A 27,258-nucleotide genomic window follows, 5' to 3' on the forward strand; every position below is an offset into this window, starting at 1 on the left:
ATTCCTTTTTTTTTTTTTTTTGAGACAGAGTCTCACTCTGTCGCCCAGGCTGGAGTGCAGTGGTGCGATCTCCCCTCACTGCAAGCTCCGCCTCCCGGGTTCACGCCGTTCTCCTGCCTCAGCCTCCCGAGCAGCTGGGAGTATAGGCGCCCGCCACCATGCCTGGCTAATTTTTTGTATTTTTAGTAGAGACAGGGTTTCACTTTGTTAGCCAGGATGGTCTCGATCTCCTGACCTCGTGATCCACCTGCCTACGGCCTCCCAAAGTGCTGAGATTACAGGTGTGAGCCACTGCTCCCAGCCCATTACTTGTTATTGGTCTATTCAGGTTTTCTCTTTCTTCCTTATTCATTCTTTTCTTTTTTTTTTTTTTTTTTTTTTTTTTTTTTTTTTTTTTTTGAGACGGAGTTTCACTCTTGTTGCCCAGGCTGAAGTGTAGTGGCGCGATCTCGTCTCGCCGCAACCTCTGCCTCCCGTGCTCAAGCAATTCTCCTGCCTCAGTCTCCCGAGTAGCTGGGATTATAGGCATGCGCCATCACACCAGGCTAATTTTTTTTGTATTTTTAGTAGAGATGGGGTTTCTCCATGTTGGTCAGGCTGGTCTCGAACTCCTGACCTCAGGAGGCCCACCTTGGCCTCCCAAAGTGCTGGGATTACAGGCATGAGCCACGGTGCCCAGCCCTGATTTATTCTTAGTAGATTGTATGTGTCCAGGAATTTATCCATTTCCTCTAGCTTTTCTAATTTGTTAGCATATAGTTCTTTATAAGTCTCTGATGATTTCTTGTATTTCTGTGGTATGAGTTGTAATGTCTCCCTTTTTGTTTGTGATTTTGCTAATTCACATCCTCTCTCTTATTTTCTTGGTTAGTCTAGCTAGCGATTTATCAATTTTGTTTATCTTTTCAAAAAACTAACTTTTCATTCCATTGACCTTTGTATTTTTTTTTAAGGTCTCTATTACATTTAGTTCTGCTCTGATCTTTATTGTTTCTTTCCTTCCACTAATTTTGGATTTGGTCTGCTCTTGCTTTTCTAGTTATTGAGGGGGCATCCTTAGCTTGATTATTTGAAATGTTTCTACTTCTTGATATACGCATTTATTGCTATGAAATTCCCTCTTAGCACTTCTTTTGCTACATCTCATGGGTTTTGATATGTTGTGTTTCCATTCTCATTTGTCTCAAGACGTTTATTTCCTTCTGTCTTCTTCATTGACCCAATGGCTGTTAAGCATGTTATTTAATTTCCATGTATTTGTATAGTTTCCAAAGTTCCTGTTGTTATTGATTTCTAGTTTTATCCCATTGTGATCTGAAAGGTACTTGATATGATTTTGATTTTTTTTTTAAATTTAGACTTGCTTCGTGGCCTAGCATATGGTCTATACTGGAGAATGTTCCATGTGTTGATGAGAAGAATGTATATTCTGTTGCTATTGGATAAAATATTCCATGCATGTCTTTTAGGTACGTTGATCTGAAGTGCAATTTAAATCTAATGTTCCTTTGATGATTTTCTGTCTTGATAATCTGTCTAATATAGAGAGTAGGGTGTTGAAGTCTTCAACTATTATTGTATTGGAGTCTATCTCTCCCTTCAGATCTAATAATATTTGCTATATATAACTGGATGTTCTGGTGTTAAGTTCATATATATTTAGAATTGTATCTTCTTACCGAACGAATCCTTTTATCATTATACGGTGACCTTGTTTATTTATTTATAATAGATTTAGGGGGTACAAATACAGCTTTGTTACATGGGTATATTGCGTAGTGTTGAGGTCTGGGCTTTTAGTGTAACCATCACCTGAATAGTGTTTATTGTACCCATTAGGTAATTTTTCATCCCTTACCCGCCTCCCCCCTTCCCACCTTTCCAAGTCTCTAATACCTGTTATTCCAATCTGTATGTCCATGTGTGCATACTATTTATCTTTCATTTACAAGTGAGAACATGCAGTATTTTGCTTTCTGTTTTTGTTATTTTACTTGAGATAATGGCCTCCAAATCCATACATGTAGTTGCAAAAGACATTATATTATTTTTTTCATGGATACATAGTATTCCATATATATATTTACCACATTTTCTTTATCCAATCATCCATTGATGGTTATTTAGGTTGATTCGGTATCTGTCGTGACTAGTGCTGTGATAAACATGAGTGCATGTATCTTTTTGATAAAATGATTCTTTTCCTTTGAGTATATGCCCAGTAGTTGGATTGCTGGATCAAAGGGTAGTTCTATTTTTAATTCTTTGAGAAATCTCTATACTGTTTTCCATAGAGGTTGTCTAATTTACATTTCTACCAACAGTATATAAGTGTTCCCTTTTCTCTGCATCTTTGCCAACATCTGTTATTTTCTGACTTTTTAACAGTAGCCATTCTGACTGGTATAAGATGGCACCTCATGGTTTAAATTTGCATTTCTCTGATGATTGGTGATGTTGAATATTTTTTCATATGCTTTTTGGGCATTTTTATGTTTACTTTTGAAAAATGTCAATGTTCTTTGCTCACTTCCTAATGCTTTTTGTTGTTGTTGACTTGTTTGAATTCCTTGTAGATTCCAGATATTAGTCCCTTGTCAGATGCACAGTTTGCAAATATTTTCTCCCATTCTGCAGGTTGTCTGTTCTTGTCTGTCTATTTCTTTTACTCTACAGAAGCATTTGTTTAATTAAGTCCCATTTGTCTATATTTGTAATTGGTGCATTAGCTTTGAAATCTTAGTCTTGAATTCTTTGTGTAGGCCAATGTCCAGAAGAGTTGTTCCTAGGTTTTCTTCTAGAATTTTTAGTTTCGCATCATACATTTCAGTCTTTAACTCATCTTAATTTTTGTATATGATGACAGATAAATCCAGTTCATTCTTTTGCATGTGGCTATACAATTTTCCCAGCACCGTTTATTGAGTAGGGTATCCTTTCTCTGATGTATGTTTTTGTCAACTTTGTCAAATATCAGTTGGCTATAGGTATGTGGCTTTATTTCTGGGTCTTCTATTCTGTTCTGTTGATCTATATGTCTATGTTTATACCAGTACCATGCTGTTTGATTACTATAGACTTATAGTATAATGTGGAGTTAGGAAATGTGATGCCTGCTTTTGCTATTTGGGTTCTTTTCAGTTCCATATGAATTTTAGGATTTTTTTTTTTCTAATTCTGTGAAAAATGTCATTGCTATTTTGATAGGAATTCTGTTAAGTCTGTAGATTGCTTTGGGCAATGTGGTCATTTTAACAACATTGATTCTTCTAATCTGTGAGAATGGAATGTTTTTCCATTTATTTGTGTCCTCTTAACTCTCTTTCATCAGTATTTTGTAGTTTTCCTTGTAGACATCTATCACTCCTTGTTTAAATGTATTCCTAGGGTTTTTTTTGTTGTTGTTATTTTTTTTTTTAACTATTGGAAATGGGATTGACTTTTGATTTGGTTCTTAGCATGATTATTATTGCTGTATAGAAATGCTACTGATTTTTGTCGATTTTGTATCCTGGAACTTTACTGAATTCATTTATCAAATCTAGCAGTCTTTTGGAGAGGAGTCTTTAGGGTTTTCTAGATATAAGATCATTTCATCAGCAAACAAAGATAATCTGACTTCCTCTTTTCCCATTTTGATGGCTTTTATTTTTTTCTCTTGCCTGATTGCTCTGGCTAGGACTTCCTGTACTGTGCTGAATAGCAGTGGTGAACATGGACATACTTGTCTTGTTCTAGTTCTTAAGGGAAATTCTTTCAACTTTTTCCCAGTGTGTTATTGGCTGTGGGTTTGTTATACATGGCTTTTATTGTTTTGAGGTATGTTCCTTCTATGCCTTGTTTGTTGAGGGCATCATGATAGGATGGTCAATTTTATCAAATGCTTTTTCTAATCTATTGAGATGATAATATGGTTTTTGTTTTTCATTCACTTGGTGTGATGAATCACATTTATTGATATGCATATGTTGTACCAACCTTGCATCCCTTGCAAAACCCACTTGATCATATTGTATTATCTTTTTGATGTGCTGTATGATTTTGTTTGCTTGTATTTTGTTAAGGATTTTTGCACCTATGTTCATGAAAGGTATTAGTCTGTAATTTTCTTTTTTTGTTGTGTTCTCTACTGATGTTGGTAGCAAAGTGATACTTTGTAGAATTAGGGAAGAGTCCCTCCTCTTCAGTGTTTTGGGACAGTTTCAGTTGGATTGGTAGCACTTCTTTTATGTCTGATAAAATTTGGCTGTGAATCTGTCTGCTCCTGGGCTCTTTTGTTGTTGTTGTTGTTATTATTTGGGGGAGATATTTTTTAAATCACTAATCATATCTCACTACTTATTATTGTTCTGCTCAGGATTTCTATTTCTTCCTGGTTCAATCTTGGGAGGTTGTATAGATTCCACAAATTTATCCCCTTCCTCTAAGTTTTCCAGTTTGTGAGCATATAAATAGTCATAGTAGTCTCTGATGATCTTTTGCATTTCTGTAGTATCAGTTGTAATGTCTCCTTTTTCTTTTCTGATTGTGCTTATTTGAATCTTCTTTCTTCCTTCCTAGGTTAGTTGACCTAGTGGTCTACCAATCTTGTTTATTTCTTCAAATGAACAACTTTTTGTTTTGTTGATCTTTTGTATTGTGTTTTTGGTCTCAAGTTCATTTAGTTCTGCTCTGAGCTTTGTCATTTCTTTTCTTCTGCTAGCTTTGGGTTTGGTTTGTTTCTTTTGTTTCTTGATGTGTAACATTATGATGTTAATTCAGGATCTTTCTTTTTTAATGTAGGTGTTTAATGCTAATACTGCTTTTGCTGTTTGTCAAAGGTTTTGATATGTTGTGTCTCTGTTTCCTTTTGTTTCAAAAATGTAAATTTTTGTCTTTTGTCATTGACCCAAAAATCATTCAGGAGCAGGTTGTTTAACTTTCATGTATTTGTATAGTTTTGAGAGTTTCTTTTTTTTTTTTTTTTTTTTTCCTGAGACGGAGTCTCACTCTGTCGCCCAGGCTGGAGTGCAGTGGTGCGATCTCAGCTCACTGCAAGCTCCGCCTCCTGGGTTCACGCCATTCTCCTGCCTCAGCCTCTCCGAGTAGCTGGGACTACAGGCACCCGCCACCACGCCCGGCTAATTTTTTTTATATTTTTAGTAGAGACGGGATTTCACCATGGTCTCGATCTCCTGACCTTGTGATCTGCCTGCCTCGGCCTCCCAAAGTGCTGGGATTACAAGCGTGAGCCACCGCGCCCAGCCAGTTTTGAGAGTTTCTTTTGGAATCACTTTATAGTTTTATTCCACTGTGGTCTCAGAAGATACTTGATATGATTTCAATTTCTAAAATGTACTGAGGCTTATTTTGTTGCATAACATGTTGTCTATCTTGGAGAATGTTCCATGCACTGATGAGAATAATGTATATTCTGCAGTTATTGGGTAGAATATTCTGTAAATGTCTGTAAGGTCCATTTGGTCTACAGTGATTAAGTCCAGTGCTTCTCTGTTGATTTTTCTGTCTTGATGATCTGTTTGGTGCTGTCAGTAGAGTGCTGAAGTCCCCACTATTAGTGTAATGCATCTCTTTTCTTAGGATTGTGGTATTTTCCATTGGACTGGTCCTTGTATAATTATATAATGTCTCTCTTTGTCTTTTTTAACTGTTCTTGTTTTAAAGTCTGTTTTGTTTGATATGAGAATAGCTACTCCTGCTTGCTTTTGGTTTCCATTTGCATGGAATATCTTTTTCCATTCCTTTACCTTAAGTCTATGTGAGTCTTTATGCATTAGCTGAGTCTCTTGAAGACAACAGATACTTCATCGGTGGATTTTTGTCCATTCTGCCATTCTTTACCTTTTAGGTGAAGCATTTAGGCCATTTACATTCAGCATTATTATTGAGATGTCAGGTACTGTTTTATTCTTCATGCTAGATGTTGCCCAAATACCTTGTGGGTTTTTTGTTGTTGTTTGTTTTGCTTTTTTCATTTCATTATTGTTTTATAGGCCCTGTGAGATTTATGCTTTAAAGAGGTTCTATTTTGGTGTATTTGGAGGTTTTAAGGTTTAAAGCTCCTTTTAGCAGTTCTTGTAGTGCTGGCATGGTAGTGGTGAATTCTCTCAGCATTTGTTTGTCTGAAAAAGACTTTATCTCTCCTTCATTTATGATGCTTAGTTTTGCTGGACACAGAAGTCTTGGCTGGCAATTATTTTGTTTGAGGAGGCAAAAGATAATACCCCAATCCCATCTGGTTTATAGGGTTTCTGCTGAAAAATCTGTTGTTAATCTGATATCTTTTCCTTTATAGGTTACCGGATGCTTTTGCCTCAGAGCTCTTAAGATTCTTTCCTTTGTCTTGACTTTTGATAACCTGATGACTGTTTGCCTAGGTGATTATTTTTTGTGATGAATTTCCAAGGTGTTCTTTGAACTTCTTCTTCTTTTTTTTTTTTTTTTAACGGAGTTTCACTTTTGTTGACCAAAGCTGGAGTGCAATGGCGTGATCTCAGCTCACTGCAACCTCCACCTCCCAGGTTCAAGCGATTCTCCTGCTTCAGCCTCCCAAGTAGCTAGGATTACAGGCACTACAGGTGTGCACCACCACACCCAGCTAATTTTTAGTATTTTTAGTAGAAACAGTGTTTCACCATGTTAGCCAGGCTGGTCTCGAACTCCTGACCTCAGGTGATCCTCACACCTTGGCCTCCCAAAGTGCTGGGATTACAGATGTGAGCTACTGCACCTAGCCTCTTTGAACTTCATATTTAGATGTCTAGATCTCTAGTGAGCTCAGGGAAGTTTTCCTCAATTATCATCACAAATATGTCTTCCAAGAAGATTTCTCTTCTTCGCCAGGAACACCAATTATTTTAGGTTTGGCTGTTTAACATAATCTCAAACTTCTTGGAGGCTTTGATCATTTAAAAGAAATGTTTTTTCTTTGTCTTTGTCTCATTGGGTTACTTTGAGAGCCTTTTCTTTAAGCTCTAAAGTTCTTTCTTCTACTTGTTTGATTCTATTGTGGAAACTTTCCAGTGCATTTTGTATTTCTCTAAGTGTGTCTTTCATTTCCAGAAGTTGTGATTGTTTTTTCTTTATGATATCTGTTTCTCTGAAGCATTTTTCCTCCATATCCTGTATTATCTTTGAAATTTATTTAAGATGGCTTTTACCTTTCTCTGGTATCTCCTTGAGTAGCTTAATAATCAGCCTTCTGAATTCTTTATCTGGCAGTTCAGAGATTTCTTCTTGGTTTGGATCCATTGCTGGGGAGCTGGTGTGGTCTTTTGGGGGTGTTATAGAACCTTGTTTTGTCATATTGCCAGAATTGCTTTTCTGATTTTTTTCTCATTTGGATACACTATTTCAGTGGAAAAATCTGGAACTCAAGGGCAGCTGTTCAGATTCTTTTGTCCCACAGGGTGAACCCTTGATGTGGTACCCTCCCCCTTTCCCTAGGAGCCAGATTGTGGTGATTGTTCTTGCTATTCTAGGTCTAGCCACTCAGCAGGGCTACCAGGCTATTGGCTGGTTCTGGGGAATGTCTGCCGAGTCCTGTGATGCAATTTGTCTTCGGGTCTACCAGCCATGGATACCAGCACCTGTTCTGATGGAGGTGGCAGGGGAGTCAGGTAGACTCTGTGAGAGTCCTTGGTTGTAAATATGTTTACTGTGTTGTCTTTCTTGAATGCTGGTTATGCTAGCAGCGAAGTTGTCATGTGGACAGACTCGGGACCACTGGTTAGCCAGGATGTTGCAGGCAGTGGAATTAGCTGCTGTTTTTTCCTTCATTAGAGCAGGGTTGTTCTGTTATGAGTTGCTATAATGTTCTGAGTTGGTTAACCTTGAGCCAGGAGGTGGTGCTTTTGAGAGTGTGCCAGCTGCAATAGTAGAGGGGGATATAAGCTTGCTCTAATTTGGCCAGGACAAGTATTCAGGCTTCTCAGGTGATGGATGGGATCATAAAGCTCCCAAGAGTTTATGTCTTTTGTGATTCACTATTGGACCGGGTAGAGAAATACTATCAGGTGCAGGCAGGATTAGGTAGGTTTGAGCTCAGACTCTCCTTGGGTGGGGGTTGCTGTGGCCACTGTGGGGAGATCAGGGGATGGTTCTTGGGCCAATGGAGTTATGTTCCAGAGGGAATTATGGCTGCCTCTGTCACCAGGGAAGTGGGGGAAAGCTGGTAGCAACAGGCCTCACCCAGCTCCCACACAGTTGGCAAGGCCAGTCTCACTCCCACCGTGCCCTGCTAACCGTGCCAAGTTTATCTCTAGGCAGCCTGCAGCCTGGGACTCAGATCTAGTCCCAGGCTCTAAGTTTCCCCACTGAGGAAGCAAGCACTGCTTTCAGGCCACACCTTTGCCAATCTGCCACACTGTCAGCCGCATCTCCACTGTGCTTTCTGCAACAGTTCCTGTTTGCCCCCAGATTCTTCTCAAGAGGGTTTGCACCCAGTCAAAATTATTACAAAGTTCAGTTGGAAGCTTCTTCCACCCTGTGACCCCTCTCAAATTCTGCCAGTTTCCTTCCCCGAGGGCCCTTGTGAGATAGAGTCAGGGATGGCTTCCCTGGGCTTGAGCTGGAGAATGGGACTGCCTACAAGGCTTGTCCCACTGCTGCTTCTACTTTTACATTTCACAGCAAATCAATTTCAGCTCTAGGTAAGGCTAAATTCTTCTCCCATAATCTGGATTTTTCAGGTTCCTCAGTGGGGACGTGTGCTTGGAAGCAGATGTTTCCCCTCTCAGACTTTGGGAACTTACGAATTTTCACCTGTCTTGCAGAATTTGCAATAGCCTGCCACTTCTTTCAAAGGATCTGTGATTTCTTTTGTTTTTCCTGGTATGCTCCTGCAGTTGTTCCTGCAGCAAACGACCACAGAGTGAGTGTCCACATGCTGTTCTGTCCATCCAAGTGGGAGCTACATATCAGCCCTGTCCCCTATCTGCCATCTTCCCTCTCTTTCAATATGCTTTTTTAATATTATGATTTTGAATTCCTTTTCTGGCATTTCATCAATTTTTTTGTTGCAATCTGTTGCTGGAGAATTGTATTCCTTTGGAGGAGTCACATTTTCTTGCATTTTTATGTTTCTTGTGTTCTTATGCCAATATCTCTGCATCTGGTGTAACAGTCACTTCTTCCAATTTTTGAATTGGCCTTCATAGGAAAGACTTCTTCCTACATATGTATCTATAGTGATAGTTGGGTAGGGCACTTTAGCTTTGATACTGGAGCATACAGTAATTGCGTGTCCATGATTTTTTGGCTGTAATTACTATCAGTGGTGTCTATGAATTCCTTAGTGACTTAAACTGCAGTTGTTATTGGAAGCTGTGGTGAGGCTTTGCTGGGGATGGGGACACAAGGTGGGCTGGTCTTCAGGCCTCAGTGGTGGCAGCAGTAGACTGAGCCTGCCTGTCCTTGGGCCCCCAGGTAGCATACATGGGCACTGGTGTTAGCAGGTCCAGGCAGACCAATCTTTGGACCTCCAGATGGCTTGCTCAGGTGCCAGCAGTGGCGATGGTGGGTGGCTTTTCAGGTTCCTGGGTGGCATGCATGGGGTTGCCAATAACATTGATGGTGGTAGACCAACCCTCTGGCTCCTAGGCAGCATCCATAGGGTACTAGTGGTGGCAGTAGTGAGCTGGGCGGCCCCATCCTTAGTCCCCTAGGAGGAGTATGTGGACGCTGCAGATGCTGGTGGTGGTGGGCAGGGTGGGTCAATCTCCAAGTCCATGGATGATGTATGCAGGTACCAATAGGCTGAGCAGACTCACCCTCAGGCACCTGGTAGGAGTGGGTAGAAGCTGACCACAGGCAGGGTGAGTTGATCCCCAGGCCCCAACAATGCACAGAAGCACTGGTGGACATGACACCACATGGGTCAAGCCTGTCATCAGCTTCCCAATGGTGGGCACAAGCACAGGCTGTGATGGTCAGGGCTGCTCAATCTCCAGGCTCCCAGTCAGTGTCCGTTGGTGCCAGCAGGGTGGGTGGCCCTGTCCTCAGGCCCAATGAGGGTTTGCATGGGTTTCTGTGGCAGGGGTCAGGGCAGCTCATAAGGGTCTTTTTTTTTCTTTTCATTATACAATGCTATATAAAAATAAAGGTCTTTAAAAATTGTTGTTGTTGGGTTTTTTGTTATTGCTATTAATATATTCAGATTGACAATCAGTAGTTTAGGCCACTTGGTATCACTCTTTTTTTTTTTTTTTTTTTTTGAGACAGGATCTCTCTGTCGCCCAGGCTGTAGTGCAGTAGCTTGATCAAAGCTCTCTACAGCCTTGACTTCCTGGGTACAAGTGACCCTCTCACCTCAGCCTCCTGAGTATATGGGATGACAGGCATGTACCACCATACCCAGATAATTTTTTTTATTTGTAGAGGTGAGGTATTATGTTTCCCAGACTGGTCTTGAACTCCTAGGCTCAAGCAATCCTCCTGCCTTGGCCTCTCAAAGTATTGGCATTACAGGTGTGAGCCACTGCCCCTGTCTTCTTTTTTAAATAATATCTACTTATGGTATCATATATTATAAATCTAGTTGTTGTCTTTCGTCTAGATAGCAGTTAGCCTCCTAAAACTCGGGCTTTCATCCTTCAACTCTCTTGAGTAAAATAAGCATTTAGTACCTCGTACCTCCCACATATAACAGTTTTAAAATTCATACCAGAGGAGATACATGTGTGTACAAGTCAACAGCCTTATTGATCCCAGAGTCTTATGAGAAGACATAGCATGCACAGGAAAACTTCTAATACAAAAAGAGCACCTGGTATTAAGTGAAGTTACCATGCCAGTTAAGCAACTGGCATATGAACTCATTTAATTCTCACAATAGCGTGAGGAGGTCGATGTACTATTCATATCTCTATTTTACAGATGAGGAAAGCACAGAGAGGTTAAGCAACATGGGCAAGCTATTTAATAGGAAGGAGCAGAGCTTTGTACGTTTTGGGAAAAATGGGTCCAAAAATATAAATATTAAGGCTATTGGTACATATTTGGAAATTATTTTAGAAAAAGAAGTGGCTCTTCTCGCATTCCTGAAAGATTCTAATGTTCAGATGGGGAATGAGTGTATAGACTAGTCAGCAAATATGTACTGGTGGCTGTTTTCTGGAGGCTTTTGTTATATGAATGATGGATATACTGGAAGGTACTGCCAAGAAGCTGCTTCTCTGAGATCTTCGTACAGAGACTAATGTCACTATGAGCACGTAGTTCTGGGATCTAGACCTGCATTGCTTTGTATATTTAGTAGTGGATTGCATTTGTACAGCTTTGCTGGTGTGGGCTCTACTTTACTTCTGGAGCCAGTGGATTTTTATCAAGTTAAGCATTTTACCTGCACTAGCATTCCATTCTTTACCTAATTTAGTTGTGTAGCAAACCTGTTGAGCATCAAAGTGTCAGTTGTGGATTCTTTGGCAGAAGTAAAACCAGTTTATGTTTCAGTAAAACTAACACTGAAAGCTCTTTCTATTCCTATGTCCTTTGAGAGTTTGATTCACAATTTCCTTGTTATTGCTCCTTCATAAAACACTGAGTAGAAAGGAGGCTTCTTAGGACAGAGGGGACTTGTTCCTTTTTTATTTTTTAACAAAAAAAAGAACCTCTGAGAATCCTGTCCCCTACGATGTGGTCAAAACTAAGCCATGGTGTGGTGTGCCCATATCCATAAACTTGTGTATCTCCATACCTAACAACGCTGCTGGGCTCAAGGGAAAAGAATACTGTTTGTGGAATGAATCCATTGTCACGTAGATAACCCCAAGCAGGGAAGGCAGCTTATGCTTCCGTAAGGCTTAGCAAAGTCTTCTCATGTGAGAGCTAGCAAAGAATTTGAAGATCCAAAATATCAGGGTCCATTTTGAAAGCTGGGGCAATAGCGGAGGGGATGTCGAAAGTCCTAGTGTATAAAGGGTGGGTCACTTGAGGTGCAGTCCAAAGTCCATGAATAAACAGAGGTTAGGGGCAGAGGAAAGAAGGCACCTGAGGTAGCCCCTGTTTTCCTTATTTGGTTATTTGTCTATAGCTACCCCACCCTCATTGCCCTCCCCACAACACTCCCCCACCTCCCACCAAAAAAAAAGGAAGAATAGAAACTTTTGAACCCATGTGGGGATTTCACAATCATGTCTTTTTTTCTTGGTAATGTTCTGCTTTGACATAATAACAAATCTGTTTATGTTTGCAAAGGATTAGCTATGGACCCTGCTTCTGGAGCAAAACTCAGACAAGGATTTAGTAAATCTTCTAAAAAAGATTAACTCCTAGAAGCCAGGTAAGAAAAAAAAATCACGTCTAATCCAGCTGTTGCTGACCAGTTAATGACTTTTAAGAGAATGGATGCATAGTAGGCAAACTGAAGAGACATCTGGACAAACTCCAAGTTGGGTTAACAAAATGTATGCTCTTGAAACTGACTCTGCTGTTAAACGTACAGTTTAAAGAGGATATTCAGTTTTTGATTCATGACTTAATAGGAAAGGGGAATGATCCCTCACTTTTGACCTGAAAGGTTACTGCCTTTTCCCTTTTTCTAAGCACCTTACCCTCACAAAGAATAGTTCCCTGAGGGTGTGAATTGTTTGTAAAATAATTAAAAGTCTGAAGAGGCCTATGTTATTTAGCACTCTCAATGTGGAAACAAGGACATTCTAAAGTAAATGCCTCTTCTTTCTGCTTTCAGACTGCCTCCCTGAAACCCATCAGCCTGGATGGTTGCGTACCCGAGAATGCCACCTAAGGGGAAGGAACGGTAGATGTGATGTCTGTTTTTACACCCTTGATTCTTCTTGAAGCATCACTTAGAACAAGTAAAACTTGCTTCAAATTTTTATTTACTCCCTTTGAAGTTTTCAAAACAAAAGCATTAAACACATCAACCTGTATAATGCATGATTCAAATTCACTTGAAGTTTAATTGGACATTTGATGGGTTTTTAAAGACAATGTTGCTTTGATATTAGAACCTTTTTAGTAGACTAGTAATTGGAATACTAACATTATTTACTTACTAGGAAAATCTTTCTTTAACTGGCTTCATTTTATATACTAGCTGTGAAATCTCAGTTTTGATATTGGTATCTAGTAAGTATTAAATTATAGCTATTATATTTATTTTAAATGTTTATGTATATACTGTGTAGAAGTGTCTGACACATACCAGTCACACAGACCATATCTGGGAGGAAACACTGAAGTGGAAGAGAAAAGATTACCAGAATCTTCCATCCTGTGGGAAGAATGTTCTCAGTGGCCTCAAGCCATTTATTTATCATGGCCAAATCAGAAGCTATCTAATCATTTCTTTAGCACTGATTTATACAGAGCTCTGTTGAGAAGTGACTCTTCTCTTTGCAGTCTTTTTTTTTTTTTTGGACACAAGATCTCACTCTGTCACCCAGGCTGCAGTGGTGCGATCTTGGCTCAAGCAGTACCTCCCACCTCAGCCTCCCGGGTAGCTGGGACCACAGGCTTGCGCCACCACAACCGGCTAATTTTTTATATTTTTTGTGGAGATGGGGTTTCACTATTGGCCAGGCTAGTCTTGAACTCTTGAGCTCAAGCCATCTGCCTGCCTTGGCCTCCCAAAGTGCTGGGATTACTGGCATGAGCCACTGTGCCCAGCCTCTTTGCAATCTTAAGGGTCAATAGACCTCTTTTTGTAGAGTCAGTTATACTTAATTCATAATTTTAAATCCAAGAACTTTTTCTTAACCTCGTAAAATTTTAATTAGAACAATTAAACCATTTCTTTCTGTCCAAATTTAAGTAGGAGAATCCCAGCCTACCCCGACTTGTAATGCGGAATATCTGAAATTCTTATGATCTGTATTTTTGGAGACTAAACTCAAAATGTTATGTTCTGTGTTCAGGAAAATCAAGTATGTGTTGTGGAACTCACAGGAGACAGTAGTAAGCCATGTAAAAGTATCTGTGGAAGCTTCTATAAATGGATATCAGGAGGTTTTAGCTGAGATGAGTTACTCCTCTTTCCCCTTTTGCTCTGGGAGATTGCTTTCCCTCTGAGAACAAAGAGGGGATATGGGAACTGACTTAAACGTCCCCAGGCAGTGGACTCCTACTAACGGAATAACTTACATCACTTTGTCTCATTTCCTCCCCGCAGGTTTCATTGTAGTTTAAAGACCCAGGTCTGTCTGGCAGCTGGGTCTCATAGATTAAATTTCCTTCTCAGTTCCAATCCTGGGTAGCTGTTTGCCCCTTAAGTGGTCATCAGCATCATTGTTAAGGACTGTGAGTGGGTCAGGTTTTCTCACATTTGACCAATAGGCTTCTTGGATAGACAGACAAACTCGTCTTCCCTTTCTCTACGTATCCCCACCCTATTTAGCAGTAAAACAAACAGAAATAGTCCTGTCAGATTTAAGGGGCATAATACGTTGAGAAAATCCCAATAAGAAATAAGTACATTTATTTCTAATTTGGCTAGAAATTAATGGTAAACACCGTTGTAAAAGTGGATCATGGTAGCCCAGGTTAGACTAAACTCTGGTGGATAGTATTCTGATCTATACATTAGAAATAAATTATGTCACATTATAGAATGATTTAAATATTGCATTTTTAGAAATAAGATCTTAGTGCTGTGAATTGAATGGACGCATACAAGCTTCCATCTTAAGTCATAATTATTTTACTCAAAAAAAGTGAAGTTTCTAATAGATGCTCAGTAGAGGTCAAAACAGTGGTTTCTGTGGGGGAAGTAATGACCAGGAGGGGGCATGAGGGAGCCAGGTGGAGCCGGAAGTGTTTTCTGTCTTGATCTGAGTGTACGTAGTTCATGTTGACACAGGTGGAGCTGTATGAAAAATTAATCAAGCCAAATTGCAAGATTTGAAAAGTTTATTATATGTAAGATATATGTTTACGGAAAAGCCTCTAAAAACATAAGACAATGGAGCTTTAAAAAAGGTTAGGTTTTACATCTTTAAAACTCATTAATAAGATACCAAATTCAAGAGATTATAGTTACATTGTAAAACGTAATCTTCTTTTAATAAAAGCTAATAATGACTGATGAATTACAAATGCACTTATTTATTGGTGATTACAAACAATACTTAAGAACTTAAGCAGCTTGAGTAGTAGTTTAGTTTAAGCTAGACAGAGCAAAGAAAATTCTTGTTTAATATAATTTTTAATTCCAGTAATATTTTCTTAAATTCCTGTTAAAAATATAATCAATATTAAAGTCAGCAAAATGCCTTTGACTGACGCCTGGATTATTTTACCACTTAACCTGGTTACACAGTGATTTTTTTTTTTTTTCTGTCAGATGTAACTGACAACCAGTTTAGTCTTTCTTTAAGATAAATGAAGTGATAACTCACATTGCAGCATCTTGTGGAAAATATTCAAACTACATTTAAAATGCTTCTGTAAAATGGAGAACTCTATTGCTCCACAAGAAAATGTATATGTAAAACTACAGGTTGGCTATGGTAATAGTAACTAAACTACATCCAACCCTGAAGGTAGAAAAATCCCTGAAAAGAAATACACAGCCTAGTCATAGTATATCATATAAAGGTTATTTTCTTATTTTGAAAATTCTCCCAGATTTGGAGAAATCCAAACCTTTCCATAGTTCCCTTACTAGGCAGTGCCACATAAAGTTATTTAGTTAACATTATGATCATGGCTTACGATTAAATTCCATATGACAAACACTTATATATAGCAGCCGTCATTTTGGATGTTGGTTATGACAATATTTGCAGTTTGATTACAGAACACGCGTTCATTAAATTTGGTACAAAGCATGAACACTCAGGACAGATTGGCACAATACATGCAGTTCGAGAATTCTCTTATCTCAAGCCGGTCATCACTGAATAAGCCATAGTCCCAGTCTCGTTTTCCAAATCTTTCTCATATTGTAACTGACATTTAAAATGCTTCTTAAAACATCTTCCAGAATACGAAAAATAAACTTTAAAAATCAATTATCTGAATGCATGATGGAAATGAGGCAGGATGGCAGAGCCAGTGCCAGCTGAGAACACATGAGGGATGGGGGGCAGGGGGAGCTGGCCCAGGCTCACAGTGCCCATGGCAAGTGGGGGTTCTTGCTGCTGCTGCCCCAGACAGCTTAACCTGTGGGGCAGAGATTCCCCAGGCCCCAGGGCAAGAGTGCTATTCCCAAAGGTATTTTGGGTAGCAGGAGGGGGCAGCTGCCAGAAGCCCAACAGGGGGGACAGGTCCAGAGAGGCAGGTATTGTTAGGTTCACAGCATCTGCAGGCAGCTCCTTGGGCAGGTTTACTTTACCAGCATTTCCCTTAGCCAGATCAAAACCTGGGTTGAGCTTTTGAGGTGACTGAGGCTCTTGCAGAGGCAAGTCCTCAAACAAACTGATATTGCAAAAACCTTTAGTATCTGCTTTGAGGGGCAGGCTTGCAAGTGGGGAGTATGAGGTAGAAGTGGTGTTGTACTTGTGATTGGGAAGGGGTGGCGGAGGAGAGCCAGGGGATACCGAGGGGTGGAGGGAGGCCAGGGACTCTGGCAGCGGCTGCATAGGCTGGGCGACTTGTTCTGGGGGACTGAGGGTGAGGCTATGGACCTCAGCTGGCAAGCTACTTGCAAGCCCGTTCTGGGCAGAAGCTCCTAAAGGGAAAGGAGGCAAGGCAGCAGCCTTCAGTTGGAATGAAGGCGAGATGGTGTGGAAGGTGCTCAGAAGGTCTCCGGTCTGCAAGCTCTCTTTCATCAGCTCCTGTGAGTGGGTCTTCTTGGTATGCCGGGTGAGGTGATCCTTGCGCCCAAATCTCTGGGCACAGAACTGGCACAGGAAGTCCTTGCATCCTGTGTGGACCACCAGGTGGCGTCGCACATCCTTCCGGGTGTAGAAGCATCTTTCACAGTGGTCGCACTGGTGCTTCTTTTCCTTGGTTCCGCTAGGGGGCTTCTCTTCCGCATGGGCTTTGAGGTGATCCAGTAGCACCTCGGTGCTCCCTAGCTCCAGGGCACAGACCCCACAGGTGAGGTCCCCACTGCTGGCCGCATGGAGGGCCAGGTGCCTCTTATAGCCCAGCATGGTGTTGTACTTCTTCCCACACTCCTCACACCCAAAGGCCATTTTGTTGGGGTCGTGGGTCTGGAGGTGGTTTTTCAGGTGGTCTTTCCGGTTGAACGTCTTCTCACAGTGAGCACACTGGTGAGATTTCTGGGGAGAATGGGTAGCCATATGCCTAGGAGCAGAAGGAGAAATTTCACAATAGAGAGTTGTTTTAAGAGCTGAAGAAAGGTGTAGCAACAATATTATATCAAAATGTTAATAGTTTTCTCTGGGTCTTGGTATAATTTTCAAAATTCTTTCATATATTTTCCAAATATACAAACTTTTATAATTAAAAAAAGCAAGCAATACTAAAGCCATAATACATTTTTCACACCTATAAAACGTTTTTTGAGACAGGATCTGACTCTTTTGCCCAGGCTGGAGTGCAGTGGCACGATCATGGCTCACTGCAGCCTCAACGTCCTGGGCTCAAGCAATCTTCCCACCTTAGCCTCTCAAATAGCTGAACTACAGGCACACACCACCAGGCCTGGCTAATTTTTTTTTTTTTTTAGAGACAAGGTCTCACTATACCCATGCTGGTCTCAAACTCCTGGGCTCAAGTGATCCTCCTGCCTTGGCCTCCAAAAGTGTTGGGATTACAGACAAGAGTCACCGTGCCTGGCCAGAATATTCTTAAAGAGAACATGTTTTTTTAATGTATACAGATTTCTGAACAAAGTATGCAAGTATTTAAAAATACCTGACCATGAAAAATCTTTTTCAGGAAGGGGTTAAAGGGGTCTTTTGTACTCTGGAAATTCAAGTGACTCAATTTGTCTGCTACCCAGAACCACATAAAGCCCCAGTTTTAGGTTATTGTTCCTAGTTCCTATGTTTCTGTTGTTTGAGACAAAAAGTTCAAGCCATGGACATGTGACTCTTAGGAGCCTCTTAAAAAGTCCATCCTTAACCTCAGAAAAGTGTCTAATAGGACCCTGAACATCAGCCCACTGCCTTGCTTTCAGCCTCAGCCTCTGCCTGCCATGAGATCTCACCACTGTCTTGATTTCCTTCATTCAATGCTTGACTATCAGCTCTTATCTCTGATGCTGCTGCCTGTCTCTGTTACTTCAAATTTTCCCTCTAAGACACCTTTGACTTACTTCTTAAAGGTCACTGGTAATTTAATTGGCAAAATTCAAAAAGACTTTCTTCTTTAAATATGAAGCTGCTACTTCTAATAAGAGTTGTAAGTTTGTCTTCAACAATGGCTTCAGGGACAAGCCGTAGTCTGTCTAGTCAATTTGGAATTTCAAAATAGCTATTTTATATTTGTGAAGCAGAAATTAGTTATGGAAAGCCATCACAATTCCATCTTTTTCATAGTTCCACTGAATTGCTAACATCTAAACTCACCACTGGCTTTTAAAAACTCAGTGGTATAAGGAAACCCTGAGTTTGTCATCCCTAAGCTTTAAAAAGGTTCATTTTAATAACTAAAATGCAGAGCATTACATGTTAGCATGTCCTATGAAACAGAATCCTTCATTACAACTTGTAGCTTCATATCCCTCAGGGCAGATACCTCCTTTAGGGGTTTTGTCACAAGAGGTTAAAGCTTGTCCTGACAATTTAAGTGCAGTTGTACCCTGTGAGCTTTCACGTTAGATACAGAAGATTTTCTAACAACTCATTCCGTAAAAGAGATAGGATCTCTTTAAGACAGTATGTTTAAGTCAAAAGTATACTTAATTACACCTTTCAGCCAACATCTGCCCTATACTGTTTATTCCTGCCCCTTTTGTGGAGCCAGAATTGGTGAGGGGTCTACAGTAGCAGCTGTTGAGTGGAGGCCCCCACCTAGAGGCCAACTGGAAGCCAGTTCAAAAAATATAAAGCTAATCTGAATCGAACTGTCATTTTCTTAAAAATAAAGTACAACCTCATACCTCCTTCCTCTGTCACAAAACAAACAAACAAAAACAAAAAAGGCCTGCCGTGTGCATCCCTTCCCTTCCCTCCAGTACACCACAGCTTGTTTGCACATAAATGATAACATGATGGGTACCGTAAGGCAGGGACAGGAACCAATACGATGGGCATCTGAGAAACCAGATTGTGCTGGTGTTTCCACGTTCTAGGTCTATCTAAATAAATGCACAGGTTGGAGAAAGGGTTTTTAGAGCATGTTAGAGGGCAAATAGCCATGTTGTTCTGCAGGATATCCATATGTATATATATATATATCGCAAGAATACATATGAAGGGGGGAGCTGGCTTACACACTCAGTATTTAAATCTTTTTTTTTTTTTTCTGGCCCAGTACTGGTGAACAGGATCCCATAGCTCTTGGGTCAGTTTGTGCCTCTCTCTTTTCTTTCATTATAGAGGACCTTCATCTGATTTGATTTCATTTATCACCCATGGATAGATCAATACCAGGTTAACGACTGCACCTGGTTATTTCCTACCCACTCTTTCCTGTCCTACACCTGTACTACCTGTAAGTGGGGCACAGTCTGACACCCCAGTAGTACTTGAGCAAGACCACTGCCTTTCAGACTTCACTAGCTCCCACACTTCTGAATTTCTTGACTCTTTCCCTTGCCTGGCATCTACTTCTTTCCCTTTTAATTTATCCCTTACTTACTCAACAATCCTGATCTAGAACATTCTCATCCTATAGCTGAAATTACTTCAACGACTTGTTTCTTTCCCTCAGTTTTTCATCTTACCTTATAACCCATGAAAACAGCTTTAGTATGTCCTAGAGTCAGTGCCCAATGCCACCATCTTTGGGTATCATCTGGATCATGTCAGTGATTTTAGAATTATTTAGAGGTTGACTGCTCACATTAGGACCTCCAACCTTGCCAAATCATCTTTTCTTGCCTGTTGTTGTCTCTAACTGGTTTCATTATATGCTGTAGTGGGACCCACACTCTGTTTTCTGGTTAAGCAAGTCAGTTATTTTTTCCTTCAACCTCTGTTGCCTCATCATCCTTTTTTTGAGATGCAGTCCCACCCTGTCACCAGGCTGAAGTGCAGTGGCTTGATGTCAGCTCACTGCAACCTCTGCCTCCCCGGTTCAAGCGATCCTCCTACCTCAGCCTCCCGAGTAGCTGGGATTACAGGCGTGTACCACCACGCCCAGCTAATTTTTTGTATTTTTAGTAGAGACGGGGTTCCACCATGGTGGCCAGGATTATCTCGATCTGTTGACCTCATGATCCACCCACCTCGGCCTCCCAAAGTGCTGGGATTACAGGCATCATCTTTTTTTTAAAAGCAAAACCGAAAGCATCCTGCCATCTCACACTCTTCCAGTCCTTTACTATATCACTGCTTCAGGCAAGAGAGGCGAGAGGCAAGAAATGCTGGGGGCTGAGGCAGGGAAGGCGGTTCTTGCATAAAGTATACTGACAGCTTCCCTTTTCCTTGCTAAGAACAACTACCTTCTAAACATGACTTAAGACTTCTTTTTCAGCGCAGTTTACCATAGTAAATTATTTCTCGGAACATGCGGGGTACTGATTCTACCCCTGTCATATCCAAATACACGTATACTCAGGTCCTGCGGTCCACCCTGTGGACCACATGTGTATGAAAAGTCAGCCTTCAGTATACACAGGTTTCACACCCTGCAAATACTGTACTTTCAATCTGCATTTGGTTGAAAAATATTTGTGTATAAGCGGACCCGCGCAGCTCAAACTCATGTTGTTCAAGGGTCAACTGTAATCCCAATAGTTCTACTCCACTAATTCTTCTTTTCTAAACATTGATCTCTTCTATGTGTCTCAGTCTTTATCCACAGTTTTAGTGTCCTCACTGTGACTCAGTTGCAGCCAGCGCTGCTCTCATGTTTGGGTAAGGACGCTTACCCTACGCACACGCAAGAAGCTTCATGCAAAACAGGGAGCGTCTGCAACAAACTCATGCACGTGATCAGCATTCAATACTTCTACTCGTGACAGCTAGAGGGAGGCCCATGTATAGAAGACATTTGAATTTTAAAATATGTAAGCATTTGCAGGCTAATTTTTAAAACCAACTTATTACATTACATTATGTATAACAGTGGTATTCTTAAGGGCCAGGAGCATAATTTCCATCTTTTCAATTCTTTCAAGTGCCTTCCTCCAGGGTCACTCCAAGATTTCATAATGTGGTCTGTGGTAATACCAGTCAGATGGAAAATCTCACTTGCTAAAGCCTGGCTCTCTCCAGGCGTTTGTATGTGAACAGTCAAAGTTGAAACTTCAAAGTTTATTTCGTGAAATTAAGGGCAAATGGTGCATTTCCCTTAACCAAGTATCAAAAGCAGCACGTGTGAGTGGACGCGCTATGTGTGTGGCTCTGAGTGTGCACAGACACAACACACACCATGCTCATTACCAGTCCCAGTACTGTGCAGCACAGCCACTGCATGTACATGGAGTCTTTCCTGTGATATTAAAAAGATCCACTGGCGGCAGAAACAATATCTAATGTATTCATTTCCCTCATGGAAGTAGGTACCTAACAGGCACTCAATAAATAACTTAGACTAAATGTAATTTTTTTAAAAGACTCATCTGCTAAAACAGTGCTTTTTATCCTTTGGTGTATCATGGGTGCCTTTAAAACTGATCAAATGCACATGCTGCTCATCTGCATACCCACCTGAACTCCACTTACTAGGGTGGCTTTCCACCCAAGTTGAGAAACTGTGTTCCAAACATTTAAACTTGGAGATGTCTCCTCCTAGCTTCACTCTCAGGACCTGGACCAGCCCCCACATTTCATCCCTGGACTCTGAGAGCAGGTTTCAAATCAGCCTTCCTGCCACTTCTTCAAATTATTATCTGAGTCCTCTTTCTAGGATACTAAACGAATCATATTTCTTCACTACTTATACACCTGAACGAGACAAACCCTCTCAGACAGAGGTAAGGCCTGCTATACGTGGCTTCCTTCCTGCCTGCACTTTTAGCCTCATCTGCTCCTCCTCGGATAGTACCCTCTGTACATGGGTGCTTTAAGGCCAAGACTTATGGCTTTCCCAGAACCTCCTCTCTGCCTCCTCCTCTTTCATTGTGTCACAGCTTAAAGATTGTCCCCATCTGAGAAGCCCTCCCAGGTTTCATCAGGCAGTGAAGAACAACTTCTACCACCTGTATAGCTCTGTCAAAGCAGTGAGGTTGCATTTTAATTGTCTTTTCCTATTTCTCCAGCCATGGGGAGAGGCCTGGTATATTGTAGGTGCATAAAAAATCTCTGTTGAAAGAATGAACTGACACTGCACCACAAGACTGTCACATAAAACCACAGGAATCACTGGATGCAGATTTCAAGAATCCCTCAAAGGCTAAAATGCATCCATATCCTGTGTCCCTTTCCCCTTGCATCGTGTGGTCTGAGGGCTAGAAAAGCCATTTAAACGTACTTCTAAAAGTGCATACCTTTGCCAAAGCCTCTCACCTCATCAATTTATATCTGGAAACAAAGGCTTTGCCACAGTCAGGCTGCACACACTTGTACGGCCGCTCCCTGGAGTGGGAATAATTGTGAATCGTGAACTTCTCCAGGGTGAGGAACGTCTTGCCACATAACTGGCAGGGGAACGTGGCCATGGGCTTTGCTTCTCACACCTTCCTTTTCAGATGTGCTGACCAAATGCTGTGCCATTTAAGCACAAACAGAACGATGGTGCTGGGCACATCAGCAGAGTCCCTGCAGCTGAACTCCAGACCACGGGAGAGGCAGCATCGTGGGCCTGGTTCTACCCAGACATGGACCTCTCAGCTGTCACTAGCTTTGCTTCCTGCTTTCACACATCCCAGTTTACATGCAGTCTCAAGCTGAGGGGAGAAAGTCTGAGGCACAGGTGCGATTCAGGAGCAGAAAGGTAATCTGCATCACTATAGCTGGGGCATGTCCTGGGTCCCCCGGATTGGCTGTGGAGAGAAGAGGAACAGTTTTCTTGCATTAGCCATTTGAAAACAATGCTTTTCCTCCCTGACCGCTTCAGAATCAACTACCCACAATCAACACGTTCCTTTAAATGGTGCTCATGGAACACAATTCTCCATGTGAGAGGGCCATCTGCATACAAATCTACACTTTTGGCTTCTCAGAGGGTGAGGAGTCAAGCACTGATGGCCAGTGGAGTACACTTTCCCTCTGGTAAGGAGAGTTCTTTCCACGGATCCAGTATTATCTATTTCAGGTCAGTGTGAAGCTCCGTTGACCAAAGAGAAAAACAACAACAACAACAACAACAACAACAACAACAACAACAACAACAACAAAAACCTCCCTCAGTGTGTTCAAGTGTTTTTACTGGTCCATAAACAAAAATCACCCACACTTATTCAAACCATGGGCTCTTCCTCATCACTCATTGTTGGCATAACATTAGTTGCTTATCACACCTGTTTAAACTTCCAGAGGATAAGAAATAATTTGTATACACCTAAGTCAATTTGTTTGTAAGATTACTCTGCAGAAGGGCTGATATAAACAGAATGTGCGTGAAGCTAGTCTAGTCTAGTTGCACTGATGTGGTGGCACAAAGCTGATAGCTCAGGAACCAGCCCAGGCCACGTTCAGATTTGTAGGCACCACCCTCTAGTAAGTTCTACTAATCTCTTCCTTTTTTGTTTATGGACCTTTCTTCATTCCCTGGCCCTACCCTGGAGGGCCCATCCAGCTACCTGCTGGTAGGCCACTTCCAGGAGATGGGCCTACTGCCTCCTCAAACCCAACTTGTCTCAAACCCAAATCATTATCACCCTTCTGACTCAGCCAGAGTCACCAAAAACCAGGTTCTTCTTTTTCTACCAATTGGCCATCATTGGAGGAACCTGAAGTGTCTGAGGCTGCATCATGAACAATACTCCACTTACTAGGGTGGCTTTCCACCCAAGCTGAGAAACTGTGTTCCAAAAATTTACACTTGGAGATGTCTCCTCCTAGCTTCACTCTCAGGACCTGGACCAGCCCCCCACATTTCATCCCTGGACTCTGAGAGCAGGTTTCAAATCGGCCTCTACCTGCCACTACCTGCCAGGGTAAAGCCCTGGATCACTACTACCACCCTGTGCTATTCTAGAGAGAGATTCTCAGGTGGGTAAATGCTCACCTTTCAAGTGCCAATACTTAAAAAAAATTAAGAGTACTGTATGCTTAGGTGAAGTACACTTGAGTAGCTTTTGTCCACAGGCCAGCATTTGCTGAACTTTGCCAGTAAGCAGGGCACTTCACGGTAAACTGACCAATTGCAGTGAGTCTTTAAAGCCCTCCCTGCTCCTTGCAGTCATTTATTGCCATGTCTCTAGAGTTGCTCTTTATTGTTAAAAGTTAATTTTTACTTACCTTTTTGGTTACTTTCAGATCAGAAAGTATGAGTCTAACTAGATGAAACTTTATTGTAATAACAGTTTAAACATGTTTAAATATAGCATTATGTAGCACACAGACATAACCAAACACATATTCCTTTTCTAACCAGCAAAAATTCCAGGAAACTTGTAGAGTTCCTCATCTTCTGTTGTAGATGTTTTCAGTGTCTGGACAGAGTTCGCGGTACCAAGCAAATACCCCTCACCATCCTGCCTCACCCCACTTGGAAACTTGAAAGCTGACTCAGGCACTTTTGGTCAGCACTAATCCAAACCAGGGGACACACAGGAGTCCTCGGCCAGCACCTTGGCACCACACCTTTCTGACGGCTGTGATTCTAGCAGCACACACAACCTCTGCAATTATGTGTGACTTTAACTAATTACCTGTCCTGGCTCTGCCCAAACCCCTTTCCCCCAACCCCTGGTTCCCTTCCAGTATTCTAGTTCATGCCTGAGGCCCTATCTTGAGGAATCCTCAACAGCCCTGGTCACAAACAAAATAACTCCTTCTAGGAATTCTATTCCGCCTGCCGAGTTTGCTCTGCTAGGTATCATGATCTGTTCTACTTCTCACCCAGCCTAAGTTTGGCCATAATACCGGCCCAGCTATAAAACACACTCATTCACTTAGAATTGCTCTGTGTTCTTTCTAGGTTTATTAAAAAAGACTAACACACACAGAGTATGAAGTTTGAAAATGCATCTTTTTCTCATTCCCTTTATAGCTGAACTCAAAATAGCACTCGTCCCACTCGCCCCTTCAGAGAAGGAGCTGCTTTGTTGGGGAAGGTTTTACATTTCTCTCACCTACTTAACACCCTGCATATACACTTTTCTCAACTTATCTCAGTAAGTTGATTCTCCCCAATTCTTGCTTTATGAGATGACTGGCATGTCCAACAGAACTTTCTGCAATGATGGAAATGTTACAGATGTGATGGCTACTGAGCACTCAAAATGTGCCTCTGAGAAACTGAAACTTTTACTTTATTTAACTTTAATTTAAATTGCCACATAGTGCCAGTGGCTGCTGTACTGGACGGCACAGGCAGACTCTTGGTATTCCCATCAAAGGAGAGGAAGGCAAGGCTGTGCTTTCCTTGGACACAACTGTGCTACTGATTCAGCCTCAGGTGTTTACCCTGAAGCTATAAATCCAGCCACTTGTTCTGTGAATCCAGTGGAAAGATTCCCCAGTTCAAATTCCAGCTTACCCATGTTATCTGTGTCCTGAGTTTCAGTTTCCTCATTTGTGATAGTTACCTGATGTATGTAAACAGGCTGCTGGGACAATCGACTGAGACAAAATGGATCTGAAAGCACACTGTAACCTAAATAAACACCCTACAAATAGGCAGTATTTATGAAACACTGGAATTAAAAGTACTATAGAAACATGTGTCAATGTACAGCTCATGTTCTAACCATTTAGCTATGGATGTAACGGGAAAGAGACACATTCTCTCCCTATGGATACTACACCATATCAATTATACTGGAAAGAAGTGGCAGTGTGGACAACACACGTGTAGAAAGGACACAAGAGATGGCAAGTAAAACGCCTGCATTCTTTCTCAGCAGATGTAAACCTTGACTCATTGCTTACCAAACACACTAGGAGTACAAAGAAAAAAATAAAGCTTATTCAATTGAAAAACTTGCCCTTTGGCACTGAATGAGGTTTTCCAGATCTCTTTCCAGCCACTTCTTCCCAAGATTCAAAAGTCCAGCAGTCATGGACATCACCCATGCCTACATTTCCCCTGAGCCCTCAAAGATGAATGGGACAATCCGAGCATTAGACATGGCCATGGTTTAAAGGTGAGGCACATTTCAAGTTTCCCTCAAAGACTAAAACACAAAGTCTCTTATTTTTATCCTTATTTCATGAATATCTTTTTCCCAAGGCTTTGAGTTCCAGGTCTGTGTGTTTAATATACCTAGCCTAATACTAATTGCAAAGTTGGTCCTCAGAACTGTTAGTTATATAATAGTGAACATTCTTTAATTTCTTCAGAGAGTCCTTAATGAACTCAAATTCATAATTTTTAATCACCGTAACTATGTATTTCTTCAATATGGGCCTTAGAATACAAATATTTGTTTTCATGATATAATAATAAACTTCTGTAAAAACAAGACTGTCTACCCCAACAGACTATAAATGCTTTGTGGCTGAGGGTCAAAGCTTAGCTATTAAAAAACAACAACAACAACAACAACAACAAAAACTGTGGATATATACAACATCTCTCATCACCATGCACTTGATCAGTTTAAAGGCTGTTTACTGACGAGTCCAATCTTTGGTTGAAACCCAATGCACTTTCTGGCCACATCCTTAAAACAATTTATGACAACTTTCTATTATCTGGCAGGCCACCAATGATCCTAACAGAACTTACAGAGCAATGGTCCTGATGCGAGTCATTCTGTTCTGTGACTTGACATAGAAATTGCATTTGAGTCTTAAATACGGTGCTATTTCAACACCTGTCACCCTAGAAAGATAGTAAGTCTTACCCCAAAACATCTCAGGACATAATTTTCAGTCCCCTTGATTCTAAAAATACTGAGTGAGTGATACAGATCTGCCAGTATGCCAAAGAAGGCTTGTGCCATCTGCTTCGTTCTGCTCATGTTGATTATTTTGGGGATGAGAGAGGATCAGACGGGAAGAAGAACATATATATATATGGTAACAGCCAGGAAAGACTGTGTTCCCAGGGGACAGGGGTATACGAGGGTGGAGAGGGGAGTCAGAACACAACTGTAGTTCCAGGACTTCTCCAATGCTACGTAACACATCATCTAATGGGGCACAACTGCTTTACAACATTCTTAAA

General features: G+C 41.2%; 2 protein-coding genes across 30 annotated transcripts in view; one reads left to right on the forward strand and one right to left on the reverse strand.

The window, feature by feature from the left end:
* Nucleotides 1-13,054, forward strand: part of ZC2HC1B (zinc finger C2HC-type containing 1B) — a 73,631-nt gene extending 60,577 nt beyond the window's left edge. The window contains exons 7-8 of the mRNA XM_003811549.5: nucleotides 12,196-12,280; nucleotides 12,689-13,054. Coding sequence (XP_003811597.1) covers nucleotides 12,196-12,266 — 71 coding nt within the window. The 3' untranslated portion in view covers nucleotides 12,267-12,280; nucleotides 12,689-13,054. The remainder of the gene's footprint in view (nucleotides 1-12,195; nucleotides 12,281-12,688) is intronic.
* Nucleotides 13,055-14,850: 1,796 nt separating this feature from the next.
* The window catches only part of PLAGL1 (PLAG1 like zinc finger 1), a 126,270-nt gene continuing 113,862 nt past the window's right edge, over nucleotides 14,851-27,258 (reverse strand). For 18 of the 29 annotated variants that reach the window (XM_034963009.3, XM_055114180.2, XM_063605506.1 and 15 more), the window contains 2 exons: nucleotides 22,488-22,963; nucleotides 14,851-17,211 (listed from right to left, as the gene is read on the reverse strand). In XM_034963009.3, the coding sequence (XP_034818900.1) occupies nucleotides 15,972-17,211; nucleotides 22,488-22,639 (1,392 nt within the window). In that variant the 5' untranslated portion in view covers nucleotides 22,640-22,963 and the 3' untranslated portion in view covers nucleotides 14,851-15,971. The remainder of the gene's footprint in view (nucleotides 17,212-22,487; nucleotides 22,964-27,258) is intronic. The other 11 variants (XM_063605515.1, XM_063605507.1, XM_063605508.1 and 8 more) reach the window with 1 other exon arrangement.

Source organism: Pan paniscus, chromosome 5 (assembly GCF_029289425.2).
Source record: "Pan paniscus chromosome 5, NHGRI_mPanPan1-v2.0_pri, whole genome shotgun sequence".
Taxonomy (NCBI): domain Eukaryota; kingdom Metazoa; phylum Chordata; class Mammalia; order Primates; family Hominidae; genus Pan; species Pan paniscus.